The 24,596-nt window shown below is 53.8% G+C and overlaps 7 protein-coding genes across 7 annotated transcripts; 3 read left to right on the forward strand and 4 right to left on the reverse strand.

The window, feature by feature from the left end:
- Positions 1–451: 451 nt before the first annotated feature.
- AB675_5768 (uncharacterized protein) lies at positions 452–7,483 on the reverse strand (the record flags this gene model as incomplete). Its single annotated transcript, XM_018146006.1, has 6 exons — positions 452–1,409; positions 1,496–2,066; positions 2,120–4,805; positions 4,854–4,913; positions 4,961–5,152; positions 6,398–7,483. 6 exons carry the CDS (start codon positions 7,481–7,483, stop codon positions 452–454), a joined length of 5,553 nt encoding a protein of 1,850 aa, XP_017998728.1.
- A 716-nt stretch (positions 7,484–8,199) lies between these two features.
- AB675_5769 (putative histone deacetylase HOS2) lies at positions 8,200–9,683 on the forward strand (the record flags this gene model as incomplete). Its single annotated transcript, XM_018146007.1, has 2 exons — positions 8,200–8,523; positions 8,571–9,683. 2 exons carry the CDS (start codon positions 8,200–8,202, stop codon positions 9,681–9,683), a joined length of 1,437 nt encoding a protein of 478 aa, XP_017998764.1.
- Positions 9,684–11,284: 1,601 nt separating this feature from the next.
- Positions 11,285–11,914, forward strand: AB675_5771 (uncharacterized protein; the record flags this gene model as incomplete). Its single annotated transcript, XM_018146009.1, has 1 exon — positions 11,285–11,914. One exon carries the CDS (start codon positions 11,285–11,287, stop codon positions 11,912–11,914), a length of 630 nt encoding a protein of 209 aa, XP_017998812.1.
- Positions 11,915–12,586: 672 nt separating this feature from the next.
- Positions 12,587–15,356, reverse strand: AB675_5772 (uncharacterized protein; the record flags this gene model as incomplete). The annotated part of the gene is made up of 2 exons (XM_018146010.1): positions 12,587–13,309; positions 13,365–15,356. The coding sequence occupies 2 exons, from the start codon at positions 15,354–15,356 to the stop codon at positions 12,587–12,589; spliced, it is 2,715 nt and encodes a 904-aa protein (XP_017998827.1).
- Positions 15,357–15,921: 565 nt separating this feature from the next.
- On the reverse strand, positions 15,922–18,652 carry AB675_5773 (K(+)/H(+) antiporter 1; the record flags this gene model as incomplete). Its single annotated transcript, XM_018146011.1, has 3 exons — positions 15,922–18,024; positions 18,072–18,450; positions 18,501–18,652. 3 exons carry the CDS (start codon positions 18,650–18,652, stop codon positions 15,922–15,924), a joined length of 2,634 nt encoding a protein of 877 aa, XP_017998871.1.
- Positions 18,653–19,814: 1,162 nt separating this feature from the next.
- On the reverse strand, positions 19,815–21,281 carry AB675_5774 (DNA-directed RNA polymerase III subunit RPC6; the record flags this gene model as incomplete). The annotated part of the gene is made up of 3 exons (XM_018146012.1): positions 19,815–20,376; positions 20,468–20,938; positions 20,992–21,281. 3 exons carry the CDS (start codon positions 21,279–21,281, stop codon positions 19,815–19,817), a joined length of 1,323 nt encoding a protein of 440 aa, XP_017998660.1.
- A 509-nt stretch (positions 21,282–21,790) lies between these two features.
- AB675_5775 (Heat shock-like protein) lies at positions 21,791–23,647 on the forward strand (the record flags this gene model as incomplete). Its single annotated transcript, XM_018146013.1, has 3 exons — positions 21,791–21,855; positions 21,904–23,459; positions 23,511–23,647. The coding sequence occupies 3 exons, from the start codon at positions 21,791–21,793 to the stop codon at positions 23,645–23,647; spliced, it is 1,758 nt and encodes a 585-aa protein (XP_017998695.1).
- Between the last annotated feature and the right edge of the window lie 949 nt (positions 23,648–24,596).

Below are 24,596 nucleotides of genomic sequence, written 5' to 3' on the forward strand. Positions count from 1 at the left end.
GACCGGCTCAGGCTTATGTCAACAGGAGTGCATGAGGTAAAGTATTGCTTTGGGGGCAGACACATTGTAGGGGAACTGGAACTGGCCTTGTCATATTCCTGTCATCCGGTGTTGTGTAAGTTATGCTGGTCATCCGGTCTGGTACATACCTCGCTGTACCTTGCGGGCTTGTCATCCGGTGTTCTGTAGAGAGCGGAAGCGTCGCGGCGATGCAATGTTCTTCTTCAGCTATCTTGAGCTGAATCTGTCTCTGCTCTCGGCCAATGGCTGTAAGGATATCCACAAGAGTTGGACACTGCCGCCGAATGCCTCGTCCACCATAAGAATATGCATTCCCCAGCCCAGCTATTGAGCACTGCTGTACACCTGCAAGCACACAAGCTTCCCCCCTTGGATATCGGTATCGGTCTCAACTCCAGGACTACCTGAACTTTCCCAGTCGATGCTTCTTTTACTCCTTACTCGCAGCCTCATGCCTTCCACTGACATCCCTCCGCCCAAAGAAGCTCTTTCTATGTCCACCGTCACGCTTCGCATCAGGACTATCTCTGCCGCTGGTGGAAGGACGCAGGCTCTGTGCATCCGCACCACCAGGTCCCTCATTTGCCTTGAAACTGCTTCGGATCACAACCGTACCCGACCCAGCCTTAACACTCTGCTCCGACCCCTCACCCTGATCCGAGACGAAGAACATGCCCTCGCCAAGATCATCGTCCTTGAACGTTCCCTTGTCCTTGACCGAGATCTGGAATTGAGTATCGGCCGAACAGTTGACTTTGAAGTTCTCGTGGCTTGCGTTGTACTCGACCGTGCCCGAAGACGACTTAATGGCCTTGGTTTTGAAGACCTCCTTACTGCCCTTCGCGCCCAGCATCTTGACGTGTACCCGCACGTCGGCATCGGGCGGGTATCCAGACGCTGAGACGATGATAAAGCTTGCTGTTCCTGTCTCCGGTCCACCGGGTGTGCCGCCTACCATCGAACTGCCGCTCTTGTTTCGTGAATGCGGCGTTAGTGGTGTGCCCGGCGTTGAGTTGGCGGTGTCCTGAAGCGCGCCTGCACGCTGTGGTGTGCCGGCTGGTGTGCTCGGAGGTGGGGTCTCGTCGTAAGCGCCATTAACCTCCATCTTCTCGTCCTTACTACTATGTCGGCCGGTCAGTCCCCGTTTCAAGAAAGATGCGCCCTTGATGACACCACCACCAACTTTGGCAACACCCTTCACAGGTGCTCCTACGACCTTGCCGGCCGGCGCGAATGTACCCGAGAAGGTCGAAGTACCTTGCCGCGACCGTGTGACATAGTCTGGCTTAAAGACCATCTTGAGCCGCAAGACCCCTGACTTTCCATCTAGTGTGTAATGAAGTTCCTGAGCCTGGAACGGCTCTAAGACTTCGAGATTGATTGGTGTGCTGCCGAGGAAATCAGCTTTGTCGCCAAAGTCCCAATCGTAGACGTCGCATCGAAATTCTGCTCCGGTCCTGGATGTCACAGGCACTTCGAAGACTCATTCCATGCCGGATGAAGTGTCTTCTTCTGCACTTTCGTCTTGAAGACATCTTTGCCGTTCAGCTTGAACTTGCAGTACGGATCGCTAAAGCCGTTTCGATCGGCCGAAGGCAGATCAGTCGCGTCAAGAACATCCACACGCAATGTGCCCATGTTGTTGATACTCTCGCTGGGGTCCAGCTTCATTTTCACAGGAAGATACCGCATCTTGAAGCTGACCTTGTTGCTGGTGCCATCGGTACCCTTGATGGTGAGTGCAGTTTCCTTGTACAGGCATTGCTGCAGCGTCGGTAGGAGTGGGCCTTGTAATTTCGCAACGATGTGGTCCTCATCCGTGCCCTTGCCTCCTCGGTCCGCTTTTTCGACCAGTCGCACAGTTATTCGCGAAAAGTCGAGCTCTCGAACGAAAGCATCGCCTGTCTCCATGAACTTGTGCGATCTGCTCCGCACTTTCGAAGACTGATAAGATGGGAAGATATGGTCGTCCATGACTACTTCCAAGTACACGTCATCATGAGCAAATGTGCCCTCGATGATTTGAAAGATGAGCAATCCGCTCTCTGAGAGTGATATGTTAGCAATTCGTGCAGATCATGAATTTTAGTAGACTTACCGTATTGAGTCAAATCATCGACATTGACGCGAACTTTGGGAGCTTCCTTCTTGACTGAGAGTAAGCTTCCACTCATGGACGGGGCTCGGTAAGATGTCGTGGAGAGTCTTCCAGCAGCATCCAACGTCTTGCGACCATCCAGGCTCGGGCGTGTGGCACTTGTGGGTGTCTTGACGTCCACAGATGACTTCTTGCTATGCGCTATTGTTGGGGTCGGTGGCGTGGATCCTGCAGAGCTGTGGGCGGTACCGTTGACGCTTGTGCCATTTGTAGCGGTCTTTTCAAGGTCCTCGGCCGCCTTGCGCTCTTCTTCCTCCTCTTCGGGATCAATAACATTGAGCGTTGGGTAGAACGAGACTGTGAAGTGGATCATACCCTTCGCCACACCTTGCCCACCCATGCGCAGGCCTTCACTCATCGACCTCTTCTCGTCGTGAACAAGATAGCCGCCTTCGTCGGATTCCTGCATGTAGTCTGAGGCATTGATTTGGACCTGACCGAGTGGTCGATCTTTGCCAAGTGACTCGGCGTCCATTACCTGAAGCGTCAACTTCTCGGTAGTTGCGTGAATTGGAACGTAGATAACTTCGTCCCACGTTGGGTTGAGCTCGTTCTGGAACGTCACTGTCCGGCCTTGGACTATTCCAGACAACAGCACTCTGGCGTAAGGATCCGACTTGCCAAACTTCTCGACATTTCGAAGGTCAGTGGCATTCTTCACATGAATCCTGATGACGCCGATGGGGGTGATGTAGCCGCCGCTGCCACCTGTGACTCCTCTCAGTGCGACAGGTTTCCAATCGATCAACATCTTGGCTCGGCCGCTCTTGGTGCCGTGTAAGTTGAACCACTCTTGGCCCTTTTCCATGAGTTTCATCATGTCGTCCAGTTTGACCTGGTACGTCCCGAGGACAGGATCCGCAGCAAGGTCACGATCGTCCTTGATGACGAGGCCAACCCGCGCCTTCTTGCGATCCGTGACTAGAATGGACTTGCTTGCGTCCGGGAAGACAGGGTTGTTGGTGCGCTTCAACTTTCCAGTAACGTGGATCTCCTTCCCATTAAGTAGAAGAACGCCATATGGATTAAGCTGTCCAACTAAGCTCTTGCTCCCGTCAAGCTCTTTAGCTTGCTCGATGCTTATACGCGCAATACCCGTATTCGATTCCGGGACAGGGAGTTCTGTGCCGTCCTCGAGCTTCTGATTGGTAAGGACTGGGAAGAATCTTACGTCGCACTGAAGGACTCCTCGCGACCGGCCACTGGCCAAAACCTCGAGTTGTAAGTTTTCGTGCTCATGCTCACCAGACTCGATCTTGTCGAGAGCGAAGGTGGCAACGCCGAGCTCCTTGTCCTTGCGGAACTCGTTGTAGTCATATGGTACCAGCGTAAGCGCGTCAGTGAGGTTCGTAAGAATGATGTAGAGCGTCTCGCCCCATCTCGGATTTGCGTTCTCGTGAATGGTTTTCGTTCGGCCCAACTCTTTGCTGTTGTTGAGCGATGCAATGACATACGGATCGGGTGTACCAGAAAACTTGTCAGGGTTCTTGAGACCTTGACCTCCGTGGAGGGTGACAGCTAAGACACCAATTGCCATGTCGATGGGGTTGCCAGACAGCATTTTCGCCACTTCGATTGGGAAGACATTGGGATCGTACATCATCGGTCCTAAATTGGCGTGAATCTGGTCTTTGATGAAAGTTTCCAGGCCTGGGATGAAGTTGATGTCGAAACCGAAGGTATCACCACCGAGAGGTTTGCAGACATAGTCGATGTCTGGGCGGCCAAGGAAGCAGATGTCGACTCGCTCAATGTGCGGGAACGGGATCTGGAGCTTCATCTTGACTCTCATCAAGCCGCTAATTGCAAAGTCCTCAACGATGACCTCCATGGCTTTGCTGACCATGGCTTTGCCTATGCGGATCTCCAGAACCACTTTTGGGTTGACCTTGTTCTTCAGCTGGCGAGCAGTCATATCCATAGTATCAGTAGGCGTGAAGCTGAACTTCCAGTCCATCATGACGATCTCGTCCTCCGCACGAGGGTATGTCTTGACGTGCTCTAGTCGAGGAGGCTTCGTTCCTAGGGTGAAGGTCTTGAGCCGCATAGAATCGAGGAACGCCGGAGTCGATGTGCTCAACACTTGATCGACAGATTGGACAATGCCCATGGCCAGCTGTGGAGCGTATATTGGCCAGAACTTGACGAGAAAGCTGTTGATCCACTCGAGACTTTCGTGGTCGGTCTCCAGCTTCGCTTTGGCCATTTCGCGAGTAATGTCGTCCCGGAAGTTTCGGCGGACTCGTCTGATTGATGTGCGGTAGTATGTGCCACAAGCTGCCATCACTATGAAGACCCAGGCCAGGCCGCCTCCCAGCTCAGCGATCAGCCAGGAGGAGAGACAGGCAAAGACTATCACGGCGGCATTGTGGTACCAATCACCGAAGAACTTGTCCTCGAGCTTGCTCTCAACCCAAGTCTGGTGGTCAAGCAAATTCCGGTCATCTTCCTCTTTCTGAGATGCGGTCTCTCCTGTGCCGAAGCGTGGCTCCCAGCCAACTTTGTCCCAGTCGCTCTCTTGACTTTTGGGTACCCCGTTGGGCGCTACATCGCCGTTGGACGTCGCCGGGATGGCTCCATTGATCGAGGGAGGCGGGAGCTTATAGTCGTCCGGACCTTTGGTATCCTAGCCACTAGTTAGAGAACGCTCCCATACATGGCACTCAGGCCTTACCAGGTCCGTAGCTATGCCCATTGCTTTCGGCGGGCGACCGGCCTTGACATTATTGGTGACCTGCCTGCTGTCAGTACGAACTGGAGACGTTCCTTCACTGCACTTACTGCCCGAGCCTGTGCTGCCTTTTCTTCAGGACTAGCATTGGGGTCGAAGGACAATGCGACAGCTCCAGCTTTCTTGCTCTCGTCCATGATGACTTTCTCGACATCAGACGAGGAGACATTGCTATGCGGATCTCGTGCAAGCTCCTCTACAGCTTGCGTCTTCTGCTCACTCTTGAAGGCTTCCATGGTCGTCTAAGCTCTTCAGACTCGACGCGTAAAGGTCGAATGAGGTGGTGAGTGTTAAGGCCGCTCACGACCTCAGCGGCCGTCGCACTGGTGAGGTTGAACAAGCGGCAGATATGTGCAACGAGCACGATCTCGTAATGGTGGCAGGGTGGGTGGGAAAGATGGCAGGTGGGTTAACGTGTTTTCGGTGCAACGAGTGAATGCGTTTCAATTAATGCGGGCGCAAACGGATGTGAAGCAAGCTGATGCTAGAGGTTGTTCGGGCGTACTTCGAGCGGTATGGACGCTTCACAAAGTATCTAAGAGCTGGACCTGCCGGACGCCGTCGTGCTTGCCCGGCGAGACGGCTAGTTTTGACGTCTTCAAGCAGGCGCGGCGTGTAAGATTTGACGATGCCGCAACTTGATGCATGTGTAGCTCGCCGCTGTCAATTAGTGAAGCTGGCAGCGAATGAAGACCCAGGCGTCGTCATAGGCGGATCCTGCACAGATCTTAGCTCTATTACGAACACCTGGAGCTAGGACGTTTAGGGCAACCCTGCGCCTAACAAACTCCAACCGTGACAGTCGAGAGTCCAGAGCTTGCACTGTCGATCCAAGAATATCTGCACGTTGGCTCTTCACTATTACGGCTGACTGACTTGGACTACATGGAGGAACCCGACGACATTGTTTGGTTGATGACTTGGTCAATTCATGTATTTTGAATAGATGCTGTGGTCTTCGCTACTCATTTCAAGACGTGCTGCCTAAGAAAACTGGTGGGATCGGGCCTAGAATCGCAGACGGCAGACCCCTGCTCAGCTGAAGATAGTACGGTTATGGAGAGCCACACCGCTCCCAAGTAGTTCAGCAAAGCCACCCTGTCGCGCTGTGGCTCAGGTGTCGTTTGCTGCCTCCCTTTCAGCTGCCTTGCCCAAGTGTGACGATCATATCGGCAGATAAAAGCGTTGTAAATGTGATGAATATGGTGAGAACGTATGTCTGGGCACTTTCCCGGCGGACTTCATGCCTTGATAGCCGGCTGATTCTTGAGAAGCTGGAGGATTTCGGGTTTGTTCCTGCAAAAAGGGCAGTACCAAGTCTCGTCCTCAGCCGGAGCCTTCTTCATCTTCACACAACCCAGATGAAACCACTGATACTTGCAATCATCGTTCTCGCACGCTACCATCTCGCCGAAACTCTGCTTCTGGCATAGACAGTAGAGATTGGGATCGTCCTCGTCGTATGGGTTTTCCTCTCCTGCATCGACCTCAGCCTCCTCGGTAGCTTCTTCCTTGACAAGGTGCTTCTTCTTACGACCACCTCTAGAGCGACTTTGGGAGGCGTCTGTTTCTGATGCATCTGCTGAAGACAGGACTGATTCTTCTTCGGAAGCAGCCGTCCCAGCGCGGCCACTTCGGCCAGATGGCGAGTGCGTCTTCTTTCGACCAGTGACTGAAGACATTCTTTTGGCATGCTTGTTCTTAGCTTTGATGCCTTGGTTCGTCATGACCTTTTTGGCCAAAGCCGACTTCTTGAGCGCGACAGTGTTTGGTTGTGGTGCCGTCACGGTTGTACGAGGGACACTACCTGCTCGACTGCCTGCAGGATTGACTGCAGTTGGGGTTCCTGCTTTAGGTGTACCTGGCCCGAGGGATGACTGCCTTAAATTAGATGGCTGAGCTGGAATGTTTGCATTAGCCAAAGGATTGCCCAGTTTGCGTCGTTTGCTATCAGCACCCTGAGAAGCTTCGCGTTCGCGCTGGCGCTGCGCTTGGGCAGCAATCGGTGTGACAGGTGACGGACGTTGGGCTGTAGCTTTCGCTGCGGTGACTTGGGCTTGATGCGCTCTCGCCTGAGCTTCTGCATTAGCACGATGTGCATTCGCGTTGAGAGCACTGATGGAAGAGTTCTGTAGGGGCACAGTTTGACCAGTGTCCACGAACGGCCTGTCAGGTTTGCGATTGAAGGAGCTCGGTAATCCTTCAGTAGATAATTGATTGTCGTTTGCAAGTTCTCGGATCTTGCCATCAAACCGTCGAATTTGTCGCTCAAGCATACTGACCGCCCTCTCACTCAACTGCACCTTCTGCTGCTGGAGCTTAGCCACTGCGTCGTAGTGCTTCTTCACTTGCTCGTGATACTCGGCTTCCTTGGGATGAGCTTGCAGAACGCCATTGGCCTTGATGTTCTTCTGCAGATTTGCATCCTTCGTATGAATGAGAGTCAAATGCTTCTGCATCTCTGTGCTCTTGGCCTCGATCTCTTCCATCATATGACTGATCTCTGCAGGGAGGTTGGCTCCATCATAGATGAACTGCTCGAGAACAGAAGCACAATCTTCTTGGCCAGCCATGGTAGGCACGACCAGGAAGGCGATTCTGGAAACAAAAACAGCAACGTTTGCCAAGAGCTTTGGGCCAGGTCCCAGAGTAGCTACAGGCCCTGCTAACGGATTGCAGTATGCATTTAGATAATGTCGAGCAGACCGACAATCATCACTCGAGATATCGTATTTACTTTTGTGATGGAAAGTGTAGTTTTGCGACTTCGATTGATGAAGTGAAAGGTGGTATGCAGGATGCAGAGGCAGAAGTCACAAAGGGGCGACAACTTGAAGCCTGAGTTGGAGAAAGAGTTTCGAGAAGGCACCGTGCTCGCCAGTCATGCAGGTACGATTCACTAAGCTTTACGAGAGCTAGCGCTGTGGGGCTGAAGGCAAACCCATGATCGACTGCCTTCCGTCGCCTTTGATCTCACGCCGCTTTCACCATTCGTATCCGCAACTCATCTACTTAGTCTCGACATTGTAGCAAAACATCAATTCTGGCAGGCATAACTCATCTCAACAATCAGCAACATCAACAAAGGCCGCCCGATCGGGTCCTGAGGTCTGACCGACGCTTTCGTTGCAAACAGCTCAGTAGATTCGAAATACCTTGGCCGGAACTAGGTGCCTCTAAGTCTTAGGCTTTTGACGGATGTAATCTACGCCTAGCAGAATCGTCGAGCTGTGCATCCGCCGGCGGCATAGTAGTACAGCAACTAGGCGCACCGGCGCCTGCATCAAGCATGGCACGCGGCTCGATCGTACAAGAGTACGATGAATCCCGAGCTGCGACTTTCTACTACAGCAGAAAGATCGAGAAGGAGGCTGAGGAAAATCAGATTGCCAGACCCAAAGGCTACACTGTTTCATGGCACTCCAATCCTGATGTGGAGGACCACCACTTTGGCCAGACACACCCAATGAAGCCATGGCGTCTTACATTGACCAAGGAACTGGTAATGTCGTATGGCATGCACCTAGCCATGGACTTATATCTCTCAAGAGCCGCCACTCAAGAAGAACTGAAAGCATTCCATAAGGACGAATACATCGACTTTCTCCACGAGGTCACACCGAACAACATCTACACCCTCCATCCTGAGCTGATACACAGCCAGGCTACTCATCCGCCGTCTACGGCGTCGGTGATGACTGCCCCATATTCGATGGCCTCTACGACTACTGCTCCCTCTACGCCGGCGCATCCATCGACGCAGCCCGAAAATTATGCAGCAAACAGTCCGACATCGCCATAAACTGGTCCGGAGGCCTCCACCACGCCAAGAAAGGCGAAGCCTCAGGTTTCTGCTACGTGAACGACATCGTCCTCGCCATCCTCCAGCTCCTACGTGTGCACGCCCGCGTTCTGTACATCGACATCGATGTCCACCATGGCGACGGCGTCGAACAAGCATTCTGGTCATCCGACCGTGTCATGTGCGTCTCGTTCCACAAATACGATAGAGAAGTATTTTTCCCCGGCACCGGTCCCCTCGAATCAACCGGACCAATCCACCCCAACAACCCAGGCAAGAATTACACAATCAACGTCCCCCTCAACGACGGCATCGATGACTCCAGCTACCAACACCTCTTTGAGACCATCATCGGCGACACAATCGACGTCTACCGCCCAGACGCCATCGTGCTTCAATGCGGCGCAGACTCATTGGGCCACGACCGCCTAGGATGTTTTAATCTCAACATCAAAGGCCACGGACAGTGCGTCACTTTCGTCAAGTCCTTTCGCATCCCTCTACTCGTCGTCGGAGGAGGCGGCTATACCCCACGCAACGTCGCTCGTGCATGGGCGCACGAGACATCGATCTGTATAGGCGCCGACAAGACTCTAAACCCCGCTCTACCGGAGTTCATGCCCCTTCGAGAGGCTTTCCGCAAGGAAGGCTTCACATTATTTCCGAATCTAGGTTCCTGGAGAAAAGACAACCTAAACGATCAGAAATACATACAGAAGATCATCGAGCACGTCAAAGAACAGTTGAGATACATCAAACATGCGCCAAGTGTGCAGATGCAGGAGATCCCGCCCGATATACAGGGTTGGCGGGAAGAGTGCCAGTCGCGACTGAATGAGAGCAAGAGGGAACAGCAGGAGAAGGTCGAGGAGAGAGAAGGCGCGGGGAGTCTGGCTACGCAGGCTAGCGTGAGGAGGGTACAAGAGAAGAGCGGGCTGCCGATTCTGAGTGGGAATGTTGCCGTTAAGTAAGGTGGCCAGACCGTGCTGTCGAAGCCTCAGTGCGAGTTTTGTTCTGTATAATCTTGAATTGGTTGGTTGGCTTTCCCACCACCCTCGACAGTGGAGAGCCGGCACCTCATGCCGTTGAGACGGACAACGATGTATGATTATGCAGGCACAGGTGCCTAGGATAGACTTTCTTTTAAGCAGGGGGGCATGGCAGATCTGGAAGTATCTCTTCTTGCGGTCTCGGATGGCCCATTTCTCGCTGGAGTTAGATACTTCGTGCGCCGTATCCTCGACATGAGCCTTGCTTCCGGCTCGTTATGAAACCTCATACTCATACTTGCCTTCGTCTCTCTTCCAGTCGCACGTGGACAAGTTTCCACATGACCTACCCATTCCCGTCGGGCTTTCGCGCTCGTCGTGGTTGTCTTACCCCTTTCATGATTGTTAATAACCTTGTAGGCATCTTTACATGTCAGGACTTGAAGTTTTGATACTACACCGATGAACAAAGGGAGCTTTGCGCCATCTTTTCAGAGCACTAAACCTCATTCTCTACCAGACTTCCTAAGTCACAACACACCCTCATCCCTACCACCCGCCACCCTTCTCCTAACCCAACTAACATACCCCGGGGGCTCCCCCTTCAGCGTACTCATCACATCCTGCGCCAACCCATACACAACCCCATACCCCAACGCAACCCTCCCCATCGTGGCCGTCGCGAAACTATCCATCCTTTTCCACCGACTATAAACTCCCGCCGTCGTCAACGCCGCCACCGTCGTATTCACAAAATCCCTCTGCCCCGTCCTCATCTCCTCCCCCTTCCCAGCAAACAGCCTGCCTCTAGCCTGATCCAACCCCTCTTCCGCAAGCATGAACACCGTCGTCCAGAAACTGAGTATTCCACCCTGCTTGATCCCACCCTTTACACCGCCCACGACCGTGTGATAGCTTTTCGACCGATGATATAGGTACCAACCCGCCTGTGTCGAAGGCTGTCGGTGGGAGTTCATGGCGCGGTAGCGATCCGCGGCGATGCGGCCGCCCTTGGCGACGCCGAATGAGGCGCCGTAGGTGAAGGAGGCGAGGAGGACGATCTGCCATCGAATGCTCGGGGTTATTGAGAGGCGTTCGTTGGGCCATCCGGTGATTTGCCAGGCGATTTGGCCAGAGAAGCAGGCGATTCGACCTCTACCGTTGATGGATCGAGCTGTGTGGGTGGAGCGGGGATGGGTGGGTGGCCTGCGGCCGTCGTAGTGGGAGCATCTCTGGCAGCTGAAGGTGGTGGCTGCGGCGGTGACCTTGTGAAGGGCCACATCAATATTGTATCGTCAAGTCATGCAGTGAAGCGCAACAGGGTTCAAGCAACGGATTCGTGAAGTTGATCTGATCTGCCTTCAAATGACGCGGGTGCTTCCCCACAAAATTTTATTTCCACGGCGATCACTGCCTGGAAGTGGTTCAAAGTGCCTGATACAAAAAGCTTCCAACTTGTTTGCTACATCTACCACACCCATACCCTACCACCGCACCCATCTCTCACCATCAGCAATTTTCTCGCATCACAATCGACATACCAGCCTCTGTCTCCGGTTGACAGATCCATAAATCGGCGCACCATGTCTACAGCCGCCGTCCCCGCCATCGATTCCATCACCACACTACCACAACCCTCACATATCACCCTCCTCCTCAAACACGCCAAGTCAACAGTCTTCCTGTCCGTGTCACCCCAACAACCATTCACCTCAATCAAGTCTCTCCTCCTCTCCGCCCTACAAGCCCGGAACATCACTCTCCTCTCATCATCAGACGGCACCAGTACCTCACTTCCCTCGAGTCCGGACGGCATTGAGCTTGGCGTGCTAGTCGACAAGAAGGACGCGAGTAGAGGCTGGACTCTGCTTGATTCTTCCACTGCGGCTACCCCAAAGTCGACGACGAAGTCCAAGGCTAAAGCGGCTACATCCAAGGACGATCCAGACACCCCAGCCGGTGCTGGACTCGCTGATGGTTCATGGCTGGCGTATCGGGTGAAGAAGGAGGGAAGCAGTGATGACGTGTCGGTAGATGAGAATGGAGATGTAGTAGTTGATATGGAGGGAGATCAGGGATGGTATGTGGTGCTGCCGAGCTTTGAGGAGGATGAAGCGATGGACGGTGATGGGGACGATGCTGAGATGGACGGCGTGGAGGTCGAGGTTCCTGCTGTTGCGAACGAAAAGGTCACGAAGAAGACGAAGGATTGAAGCAGCGCCGGGAAAGTGGCGAGACGTTCCGATAGTCTCGACGCAAACAATCTCCAAAGCTACTACATCGAGCAATAGGTCACTGCAGGGACAACAGCAATTCCGGTCGCGGACCATATGCTCAGCGAGAAACCATCAGCGGGAAGCATTCACACTCCGGCGGTCCAAATCGCGGCTGACAAACGACCTGCTGCTGCGCAGTCTTGCTGGAATACCACCTAACTCACCTGATAAGCTGGCCGCAACTGCCGACAAGTCAGTTCTGTGTGGGATCTGTACACCAGCACTTTGAACGTACACCAGACGATCTCGATGAATTCAGGGAGACTTGGGTCTGACGTGTACAAAACGACTAGAAAAGATGCAGCGATCATCCAGACCGACCCTAGAGTCATGGAGACGCCGCATCATAGAATGCATCTCGGGCTACGGGCAACATAGAGCTAAGTATGTCAACAGGAGCCTTCTTGCTTTCCATTTTGGCTGAACCCAAGCATGTTTGGCTGTCTGATCCTTCGTTACTTAGTTCGCTCGCTCGTCTGCCTGTGTGAGCAGAACTGTAGATGTATTATCCAAAGTCAGCCCCTGCTCGGGCCCTTCGTCTCACTGTATCTTATCTCCTCCCAGATGAACGCTCTCCTGACCCAAGCGCGGTCTGCTCGAACACAAAATCTAGAGCTCATACACAGGCGCCTTACACAACACATTCACACTCACCCTCCCACCTTCCCCACCGCCAGCGCCTGCAGCGGACCCCTGCTCGCCCGGTCCAGCGCTGCCCTCCTTTGTGCTCGGCGCCTGACTACCACCGACCTTCCCTCGAACCTCAACAGCCAAGAACGCCGCGAACCGTATCCTCCCCTCACCGGGCTGGAAGATTGATACCGGACCAGGCCCGCCACCACCTTGCTGCGCATCCTCTTGTTGTTGCTGCTGTTGTTGGCTTTCAGCTTGTAGTCGCTCCCGCGAAACACCTGCTCCGGCGCTTCGGTTTCCAGGTGGCACGCTCGTCTGCTGCTGCGGCGTCGGCTTCTTACTCACGAACCCGCCCAAGAAACTTGATCCTTTTTGCTGCTTGTCCCGGCCCTTATCGTTGGTGTTATTATTCACCTTGGCGCCGCCAGCCACACTCGGAACGCTGTCTGTTCGGCCACTTTGTGTAGCTTTAGCTGCGGCTTCACGGATCTGTTCTTCGACCGAGTCGAGATCATCTTGGCTGTCGCCTGCGCCGGGCATGTTTGAGGGCGACTCTGTTGACGATGGCGCTATCGACGCACGTTGCTGCGAAGGATCTTGACCAGGCGATGTAAGCGCAGTCATGCCGCTCTCGATCTTCATGAGGTTATCGTTAATCTGCTCGCCGGGCATGAAGTACGTGATGACCACGTCGCGGGACTCGAGGGGGATGTTGGCTGCGATGCTCACGCGCTTGCCCGATGATGGTGGCGACGCCTTCTTGCAGGCCAGGTGGAGGGGGATCCTTGAGGTTGGCTTGGAGCGAGCCGGTCAGGGCGTTGGTTAGGGACGTGGTGAGGTTGTCTTGGTAGGTGATTGCCTCTTTGCTGTTGAGGTAAGGCGCGAGGCCTTCGATTGTTGTCAGGCGCCAGGAGGTGAGTTTGTTGAGTTGGTCGTCGCGTTGCTCGTCTGTGAACACCAGGCCGGAGGAGGCTTGGGAGCGCAGGTTCTGCTCGACGGCTTTGAGGTAGGCGGAGACGTCGGTGGGGATGCCCGGATGGAAAGTCTGGCGGAAGAGGGTGTCGTTGAGCCAGCGCGTGATGCATGTGCGGCCGACGGCGGTCATTTCTTTTGTGCCGATGTTGTGGGCATCGGTGTTGCAGACGGGCTGGAGCCAGGGTGGGACTTTTTTCCAATCTTTGCGGATATTGAAGGCGAGGTTGTTGATTGCGCCGGAGAGACGTTCGAACCGTTGGGCGTATTGGGCGTCGTCGAGACTGGTTTTGGACATGGATAGGCGTTGTGTTGCAACTGTATTTTGGAGTTGTGTGACTTGGGCTTCGCGTTCGAAGTAGTAGCGCTTAACTTTGGAATACTTCGCTTGCAGCTCTTCATGTTTCTGGAGGAGTTGGTTGTAGTCTAGGTCTCGGAGGTCTTCGCGGTTGCTCGATCTTGGGGGCGGCGTGTTTCGGCCGTGGTCAGCCTGGTGTTGCGACATTCTCATTCGAGGGTCTTGTTGGTAGAGGTGCTCGTCACGTGGATCTCGTTGTGGCATTTGCTGCTGTCGAGTGTTGCCGTTTGGTGGGTCACCTCTGGCCATCTGTTGCGGGTGTTGTAGTGTGGGCTGACCGACAGACTGCGCTGAGTAGCGACTGGTCTGTGCGGTCGAGGGCCGCGAATCTTGTTGGCCCAGCACAGGTGAGGGCGGGCCCAGCGAATTGTGGAGAGAGGTTTGAGAAGGAGGGCGGAAGGCTTGCAATTGCTCGGCGATGATGGCTCCTGCTGGTCGACCTTGGGCTGGACCTTGCACGTACGGAAGGTAGTGCTCAGAGTTGTTCGCGGATTCGGCTTGTTGATATGGCAGATACTTGTCTGGCGGCGGTGGGTAGTGATTCTGACCCGGCGGTGGCTGCTGCTGCTGCTGCTGATGGTAGCGAGCGTCTTCGGGCGAGCGCTGGCTATACTGACTGGTCGGCGAGGGATCGTAGTTCTCCTGTGACTGTTGTGGTGGCTGGCCTTGTTGTTGATATTGTTGACCCCGATACTGTTCGTAGTGAGAAGGATCTTCTGGTGAATTTTCTAGAGACTGGTCGGACCGTGCAAAGTAGGCAGACTGTCTGATGTTTGGGTTGCCAACAGGCGAAGAAGGGCTGCCCAGCTCAGCAGGTTGCGACTGGTGGTGTGACCTCCTCAGCAGATGTATCGATCCGGAGCGACCAAGTCCTCCTTTCTTGTCTACGGGAGAGTGTTGGCTGTCCTTATCTTTGTCCTTGTCCTTATCCTTTGAGCTCTTCAGACCAAAGATACTTCTCTTCGATCGATGTTCTTTCTCGGTTGGTACATGCACTTGCTTAGAGTGGCCGAAATGTGTCTGTCCTGGTATCGGCGCTGGACCAAAGGACTGAGGGGGTGGTTGTGGGGAGGTGGGCGGGATCACTGTGATGGGTGCACTTGGCCGTCTCGCGTTGTCAACATAGCCTGCCCCCTCAGCAGAGTCTCTGGCAAGGACGTGTGCAGGGTGAGGAACGCCAGCGACACTATCTTGGGGATAGGGGAGAATTTTACGGTGGTCGTCGGCGGCTTGTAGGGGCTGCGGTTGTGAGGGATACGCTGGGCGGTCAGCGAAAGCAGGGCCAGTCTGAGCTCCACTACTGGCAATGTAGGAGGAGCGCGAGTGAGAGTGGGATGGGTCCGGGCTCGACGACCGCGAACTTGGTAACCGATCAACCGAAGCCTGCGACTTGTTGCTAGATTTGAAAAGCCGCATTGAATTGTAGATTAGGTAGAGTGCCTGTACGACCTAGCTTGCAAAGGAGCGAGACTGAACGTAATGGGAAGAGGAAGAGTGGAAAGAGAAGTCTGTCAGCTCATGAGACAGTGTAGGCATCGCTAAAACTGGTCCCGCACGGGCAGCTGGAAACCGGTGCTGTAGAGGAGCTGGTCAGAGCACCACGAGCACCATTCGCGCGCTGAGCAGCCTAAACTGCAGACAGCCGTACCTAGAGGTCGCCCAGAATAGAATATGTGCTTATCCCATCTCCTTTTGTCCTCGTCTCAGATGGATCTGCAGCCAAGATGCACACCGTACTGCTAGATCATTAGTCTAGCAACATGCAACACTAGCATCGGCATCTATTCAGACAAAGTTGAGCCCACGAAAGCCTGTTCGGGGAGTGTACATCGATTACAGTAGCAGGAAACCACAGATCTCAAGCAATAGCAGTAGATTTGTACCAGATCAGAGTGCTACAGTATATCCAATTCGGAAGCCTAAGTGACGCTCAATATAAACCAAAGCAACGCCTAAAGTTTGCAAATGCTCAGAATCAGCTTCAGCTCATCTCCTCTTGCGTGGCGGCCTTGCTCAGATTGCCGCCAGCTTGGGTTTTCAACCGCCTCTGCACAACTAAAAGACTGGCATTGAGATGCCGCTGCCTCAATTCGTTTACCACGGTGGTCGCTATTGATCCCAGAGCCGGGCTCGAGATGCTGCCAGCACTGCTGATCACGCTTAGACTTAGATCAGCTGACCCACGACCAAGTATCAACAGGGTGTCCGCAGCACTGGGCTCCCTCAAAGCAGCTAAGGCGGCTTCAACTGGAGCTGCTTCGCTCTCGACGAACTGCACTCTGCTCTTCAGGGCGTCTGGTACACTCGTCTTAAGAGTCTTGAAGTCGAATGTGCCGTCGTGATCGTCGTCTTCGGGGTCTTTGGTGGTCGGGGTCTTGATCACCTTGAGATCGACATTGTCGTTTTTGGCAAACTGTAAACCGAGCTTGACGCCGAAGAGATCATCTTCGCTGCCAGAGTATAAAACGATAAGCCTTTGCCGTCCGCTGTCTGCCAGTTGGAAAGTGATGACGGACTTCTTGCGATCCTGGACGCTGACTCCAGTGTTGGTTCTGTTGAGATGCCATGCCGGTCGGTCATCATTAGGGCTTCCTGGTTGTGTCGCTGCAGATATGACTGACTTGTCAATAATGACGCCGACATTGCTGGAGGTCCGAGCTTTCTCGCAGGTCTCGGACACCAATCTGGCGAATTCGCGGTTGGCCAGAGGCCCACCGGACTGATCGTCGAAGAAGGATGGTTGCTCGCTCATCGTGCCTGTCTCGGACCACGGTATAACAATGAAGTCGGCCGACAGCTCCTTGGCTCGCTTCAGGAGTGTCGTCGAAAAGTTGCGGCCAGGCACCACAGCGACCTGACCACCGACGGCCACATCATGGGATGTTCCGAATGTGCCAAAGGCCTTGATGATCGGATCACGCGTCGCATATTCTTCCAGCTCGGAGACTCGCATAACCGAAGACTCTCGCTCTGTCAACTCCATGAGGCGGAGGCCGTCAACTTGTACGGGACGTCGAATAGTAGCCACGGACGCCAGAGCCTTTGAGTTCTTGAAGACGCCTCCGCCCTCAGGCTTGAGGAGAGGGCCAGCAGGCTCAACTTCTTCTCTCTTCGCGGCGAACATCGATACAAGCTGAAAAATCCGTGGCAAGCCATCGACACGCAGGTACACGATGACTTTGCGAACGGCTTCATGGTGTTCTGCCCAATCTCCCTCGCTAGAGTCTGTTGACTCCTCCTGCGGTATCGGCTTGCCGTCCCAGTCAATCTTGCCCCTTTTCCAGAGGTCGAGTTTCCTTTGGTACCACGGCGGATATAGCCAGGCCACAAGTGGCGTTGTAGCGAAGGTAGTGACGAGTGCCATGACGACAAAGATCGTGAAAGTCCTGGTGCTGAGGATCCGTGCTTGTAGCCCAATGTTCAGCACGATCAATTCAACAAGACCTTTACATGACATCAAACAGCCAATAGTCAGCGATTCTCTCCAGACGAGCCCATTCAGTCGAGCGGCAACGGTGCCACCGAATACTTTGCCGAAGAATGCGACTGCACAGACTCCTACGACGTAGCTCCAAGTGATGCCGTTGTCAAGGAGTCCAAGATTGGTCCTGAGTCCAGAAAGCGCAAAGTAGAGAGGTAAGAAGAGGACGCTGACGAGATCTTCGATCTTCTCTGTGAGCTTGACGGCAAAGCCTCCTTCGTGTGGACATATCAGGCCGATCATGAACGCTCCGAAGATAGCGTGGATCCCAATGATCGCAGTGAAGAATGATGACGCGAGCACAAGGAGTATAGTGAGAGCAACAACCATCTGTGTCGGTCCGTTAGACAGACTGCCTGTCCGACGTAGAACCCACATGAACGCTGGCCGCACTAGAAATGCTAAGAAGAGGCAGTAGCCAACGCTGACCAGAAGGATCCAGAGTGCCGTTAGTCCTGCGCCAGAGTTCACCAGCGTGACGCAAAGAGCAAGGAGAATCCAGCCAACGACATCGTTGCCCACGCCGGCTGAAAGGACGATGACACCAACAGGGGTACTCAGAAGTTCCAGGGAAGTCAAGATACGGCAGAGGACGGGGAAGGCCTGTGTGATCAGCAACGTATAAGGCAAAGATAGTCCGATGCACTCACTGTGATGGCCATAGCAATACCGATGAACAGCAGATAGATTCCAAAGGAGATAGACACAATGCCATCGTCGCTTCGAAATTGGTGGTAAAGACCCCAAGCTATCCCGGCTCCCAGACCGAATGGAACAGCCATGCCAAGTGCCCCAACGCTCAACGCAACCCTCCAGTTGCTGAGAAGGAATCTCAGGTCAACCTCGAGCCCCACGAGGAACAGGAAAAGGATGAGTCCCAAATTGGCGGCAAGGTTGAAGCTGGGTAGTGACGAGGGTGGAAATATCGCCGCCGTAAAGCCAGGAATCCTCCCCATCACTGACGGTCCCAACAATATCCCCGTGATGACTTCGGCGATGACACGCGCTGTCGGAGATATGACAGGGGGACTTGTAACAGCCTGGTCAATATGATGACCAGCGAGGCCTGTATAATGAACAGGACAATGGGATTGCTCGGATCCCAATGTGAAGGATTGACATGTTCGAATACACCGCCCTGCGGCGTGGCTCGGTTGTCGGAGGATGCTGAGGTTGCCGCCGTTGCATTGACGGTCCTAGTAATGAACTCGGTGACTGTTGCGGTGGCCATGATTGAGGTGGTGACCAAGAGCTGCAACCACCGATGGGGGGCGCTGCTTCGACACAAATATCATATGCTCGAGTTGGACACGGTAAACAAATGCACGAGCCTGGTCATGCGGCTAGTCGACCATCGCCCGTGCAGAATTTCGTGACACGGGGTCTGAGCCCCTTCCCCGGACGATTGATAACGAAGACTGCTCGAGCCAGCGGTGTGGGTTGATATGGAGATCTGCTGATCCGCTCACTGGCGCTGGCGGCATGCAAAGCCAAGGCGGCAGCGTCGACTGATGTTGAACAGCATGAAGAACGAGAAATGGTGTGCTCGGATGCCAGGGATGAAGTAGTTGCTTTTCAGGCAATGGCGCTGTCAGCCATGCATCCATGATTCCCTTAGCACCAAGCGTTGCCTAGAATTTGAGCACGATTGTGGGCGGGAAAAGCCTCGACTTCAGGGTCGTATTGGCCCGCTCCATGCTTGGAGTCTTGGGAAGGTGCGCCGCAATGGACCCTTGTTCGGTCTCGTCGACAGGGGTGTATAGCGGTCCAGAACATTGAGTTCTGCTGACCGCACGCCACTCTTGAAGCCCGCTATACTCTTATGTATTGCGCAACCAAGAATCTTTTTGGCTGAATTCGACTATCTGTCAATTTCACAAAAGGCGAAGGAAGGATTGCTAGACGTCGAAATTAGCGACGTCGTACATCCGTCGACAACGGCAAGTGTGTTACAAAGGGAGCTTGACCTTCACGTCTTTGATACTGCACAGTACTTGCGCAGCAGAACACTTGCCGTGGTTGTGCTGGTTCCGTCTACAATGCACGTGGAAGACAGCGAGTCTCTGGACGGACAACAGACATCGTTCCACAGCTTTGGGCGTACGACAGCCTGCACGAATGAATGCGAGTTTCTTTGGACAAACATCAGAAGCAAGATCACATGCTCGTGCGAGGGGACCTCTGAACAATGTAGGACGTGAGTCGGTTAATGCTGATTCAATACAGCTGGCAGTAGCTGTCATGGGTATCTTTGGTGGAAATTCCTTGCACTCCACCGTCCTGCCATATCGGCCATAGATGTGTCTCGATCCTATGAGGAGAGAAATGCTGGGACGCCGACGCTATGCAAATGAGTCGTAGAAATCGTGGTAGGAAAAGCCGGGCCAGACTTCTCAGGTTGTGTCCATGGCCTCAGTGGACAACTGCACCATCTGCTTCGGCAAGGATAAGGCCTCAACTCGCTCTCGCTCTTGCTGCTTCCGATCACCGATCTTGATGAAGTCCTCCGAATCAGCCCACTCTGAGCGGTTGTCACGATCAGTTCTTGCAACTCGGAGATACCATTCGTCGAAGTAAGGGCATGTTGCAACATTGACAGGTCCTCCATCGCCGCACAAATCAAAAGTCGGACATCTCAGGCAAGGAACCTCGCTTGCACCACCACCTTGAATGACTTCTTCGAGTTCAAGCTGCCGCCGTGCAGCCTTCCTCGCACTCCCGCTCTCAGCAGTCTCTGCCGTTCTCGCCATATGATAGGTCCTGTCGAGCTCTCCAGGGCTTCGGTAGGAGCGGTACATGACGATTCTATCATCGACGGCATCTCCGGCGAGCTCGTTGCTGTGACGTTGTCGATAGACCTTGTACAATTTCTCATCGTAGACCATGACGTCCAGTAATTTGGCAACCGCCGTTGGAGGAAAGCGAGCACCTTTGGCGACCTGGCTGGTGTTGAGACTATTCGTCAAGCCAGACACTGTAGGATAGCCAGTATATCCTGGCGGGTGTGGCACATATGTCGTCGGTAGGCGTCGCCGCTTGTGTTCACCTTTTCGACGGCTCGCGTCCGGGGACATCGAACGAGCCATCGTCGTCGATCGAGGCGGCCGTGCTCTTGCCCTTGCCCAGGGAAGGCTGGTTCCAGGTCTGACCGCGATCATCATCTTGGTCAGGTGGGCGGACAGCGACCCAACTTCGATCCGAGACGTGCTTCTCCAGCCACAAGGTAACTCCGTCTAGGAGCTGAGTGTCCAGCTTTCCTTCTTCGTTGAACCAGGCACCTCCTGTGGCATCTTCACCAGGCTGTAGACCTGCGACTATGTACATCTTCCTCTGCGGATACATGACGCTCTTCATTGGTCGGATTCTGCCCTTTGCCTCCAGACTCTTATATGTCCGTTCGAGTACTTTTTGATGCGCCATAACGCGCTTCAAGATCAGCTTGGTCCATATTCCTGCATTGCCTGCAGCGTCGATGTGCTGAAAAATGAGAGTCTCTTCGCGTGTGAGTCCTATGTAGCTGCAGAATATGTCAGGCTCATATCGACCAAATTAGAAGACAGTGCGTATTACTTTGCGGCTCTTTCCTGCGAAACAAGTTCCCAGCCGATGCCTCCAGTACCTTTGACATCGTGCGTCCGGAAGAGATTCTTGCGAGTGAGATGCTGAATAGCCGTCATAAGTATATTTCCATCGCGGTTTGGTATGATGCCTGAGTCGAGCAGATTATCCTGGTTGAAAACATGGCCAACAGGTTTCTCATTGCGACACCATTCGTAGAGTGCCTCAGCGATGCGGTCGCGTGAGGACGGTTCTGATTGCACGGCACGAGCGGTGCTCGCCGCCCGTGACGCAGCTGCCATCTGGTGTTCTCAATCAAGCGTAGGTGATTTTGGGTAGGTGCTATCGATGAACGTAGTAGTAGAGAGGTGGCATGGCTGTGTGCAAGACAGCCGCCGAGCTTGGTGAAGGGGAGACTTCGATTCGACCGTGGTCACCGACGCATGTTCCCTACCATTCTTCAGACAGTCGTGAGTCACTGTCAAAAGTGAAGAAGCATCTGCAATTTTGACCTGAACGTTCCCAATATTCGAGAACTTTGAGTGGTGGAGAATGCCATAATTTGATGCCGAGCGGCGGGGCACGGCACCCCGACGGACACCCGAAGGTGGTCTGTGCACAGAATTCTATAGATGGGGACATCGAATGCTCGAGAAGTTCCGTTTGCCTACCGACGTAGCCTGAATCTCAATTCTTTCATTGTACAATTGTAGCTGCTTTTTGGTAGTGTCCAGCGACCTCCTGCACTTTACTTCTGAATTCCTCGTACACAAGAGCACATCGTTCCCGTCAGCGACTGCGAGCAACAATCATGGCGGATGCTTTGAAGGCCGAAGGCAACAAGGCCTTTGCTGCAAAGAATTTCGAAGAAGCAGTGTAAGTCCAATAGCCCCTGCGGTCAGCAACATGCTGACTCGTGAACAGCGACAAGTTCTCACAAGCAATTGAACTCGACCCAACAAACCACGTCCTCTACTCCAATCGCTCCGGCGCATATGCTTCTCTAAAGAAATACGACGATGCTCTGAAAGATGCCACGAAAACTACCGAGATCAAGCCTGACTGGTCAAAAGGCTGGGGCCGCAAGGGGACCGCTCTCCACGGCCAGGGAGACCTGCTTGGAGCGATGGATGCCTTTGACGAAGCTCTGAAACTAGATCCCGCGAATGCCCAAGCAAAGTCAGGAAAGGATGCTGTCCAACGTGCCGTGGATGCCGAGGCTGAGGCGGACGGCATGCCTGGCTTTGGCGGTCCCGGTGGTGGCATGGGAGGCATGTTCAGTGACCCACAGATGCTAGCCAAGCTGGCAGCGAATCCGAAAACTGCTCCGCTGCTGGCTGACAGAGAATTCATGGGCAAACTGCAGAAGCTGGCCAAGAATCCGAATGACCTAGGACAGGAGCTGGGTGATCCTAGATTCCTTCAGGTGATGAGCGTGCTCTTGGGCGTGGACATGCAGTTCGGAGATCCATCCTCGATGGGTGGAGACGCTGCGAAAAAGGGCGAGGTCGAGGAGGATGTTCCCATGCCAGATGCACGGCCAACATCACAGCCAGCGAAAGCTAAAGAGCCCTCGCCGGAGCCCGAACCAGAACCAGAGGACGAGGAAGCTGTCGCAGCGAAAAAGGCAAAGGAAGATGCAGACAAGGAAAAATCACTCGGCACAGCAGCATACAAGAAACGTCAATTCGACGAGGCAATTTCGCACTACGAAAAAGCGTGGGAGCTGCACAAAGACATCACATACCTGACCAACCTAGGCGCTGCCAAGTTCGAGAAAGGCGACTACGAAGGCTGTATCGAGGCTTGCCAGAAGGCTGTCGAGGAAGGCAAGCAAGTCTTTGCTGACTTCAAGCTCATCGCCAAGGCATACGGCCGCATCGGTACCGCTTACGAAAAGATGGGCGACCTTGCCAATGCCGTCGAATTTTACCAGCGATCCATGACCGAACACCGCACACCTGACGTTCTCGACAAACTCAAGAAAGCCGAAAAGGCCAAAACCCTGAAGGAGAAGAACGCCTACCTCGACCCCGAGAAAGCAGAAGAAGCCCGAATTCTAGGTGGCGAGAAGTGGAAAGCAGCAGACTGGCCCGGTGCCGTCGAGGCGTATACCGAGATGACCAAGCGTGCGCCTGACGACCCAAGAGGCTATTCAAACCGTGCTGCTGCCATGATCAAACTCCTTGCCTTCCCAAGCGCCATCCAAGACTGCGACGAGGCCATCAAGCGCGACCCCAAGATGACGAAGGCGTACCTACGGAAAGCACAAGCTCTGTTTGGCATGAAAGAGTACAATCGATGTCTGGATGCATGCACAGAAGCGTTGGAGCATGACGAGAACGGCGCTAACAATCGTGAAATCGAGGCTCAGCAACAGAAAGCACTGGAAGCGATGTACACAGCAAGAGCTGGCGAGACGGAGGAGGAGACCGCTGCTCGCATTCAGCGAGATCCGGAGATCATGAGCGTTCTGCAAGGTAAGAGTGCTCCTGAACATACCATTATCAAAGACAGCTAACAAGTGGCAGACCCGGTCATGCAATCCATCCTTCAGCAAGCCAAGAACGATCCCGCTGCTCTCAACGAGCACATGCGCAATCCGGGTGTACGAAGCAAGATCCAGAAGCTGGTTGCTGCAGGCGTCATCCGTATGGGGAGTCGATAAGCATGGACGGTGCAAGGCACATTGTCGCCCATCGTTAATTGACTGTGGTTGACTTCCACATGCAGATACCATCATCTGGACAAAAGCTGAACATGCACTTCTGATCATAGCGAAGGAGATTCATGAGGCATTAGCGAATGTATCTAATCGTTCAACCGTTCTCATTGTAGAATCCAACTCCGTGTGTCAAACGCTTCCAATTGTTACCCAGAATGTACCACGGCTGTCATCCGGCGTGGCTACAAATGTCCAAACATCAACTGCTAGTGACTCCTACCTAGTTACCTTACACGCGCCCTGTCATTGAATCGACGTCCACTTTGTTGAGCTCTGAGGGAACCAGCAGCAATTCGATATTGTCCCATCGCACGAACCGTACTTCACTGAGCTGGACCTTCCAAAGCTCGTACACTATCTCCCGCACGGTCAAGACTTTGACGTGAATAGCGCGCTATTTTGCAAGTGCTTACATGAGTTGACTCGTGGCGTTGCGCAGGCGAGGGCAGCCCTGGGCAAAATGTTTGGGCGCTTCTGCGACAGCTTCAATTCAAGAGCAGCGATATGGCCATGTAGTCATCGCATTTCTGCACCTGCACTAGTTGCAAGTCAATAGAATCCTCGACTTCACGACGACCACAGCCGCATTGCGCTTCGAAGACATGACAAAGGTACAGATCGACAGTCACGCACGGAAGCTTTTCGATATTCTAGAAACCGACTAGAAGGCGATCTGCTGGAGCTTCTGACAAGTCTCTAGCGTCTGGAAAAAAATGGCGCCCGTGCGCTTTTCATTTCCGAGAACCCTTGCTCACCTAAGCGAAGCCTGTCATGACAGTGCAGGGCCACATGCGCAATCTGCAAGTCTGCATCAGCAGCGGTGAAGCAGGAGTGGACTGGTGAGTACCTCCTATTCCAAAGCCGTCCAGACTGTGATCGAAACGATAGCCCG

The sequence above is a fragment of the Cyphellophora attinorum genome (genome assembly GCF_001299255.1).
Source record: "Cyphellophora attinorum strain CBS 131958 chromosome Unknown Contig17, whole genome shotgun sequence".
Classification (NCBI taxonomy): domain Eukaryota; kingdom Fungi; phylum Ascomycota; class Eurotiomycetes; order Chaetothyriales; family Cyphellophoraceae; genus Cyphellophora; species Cyphellophora attinorum.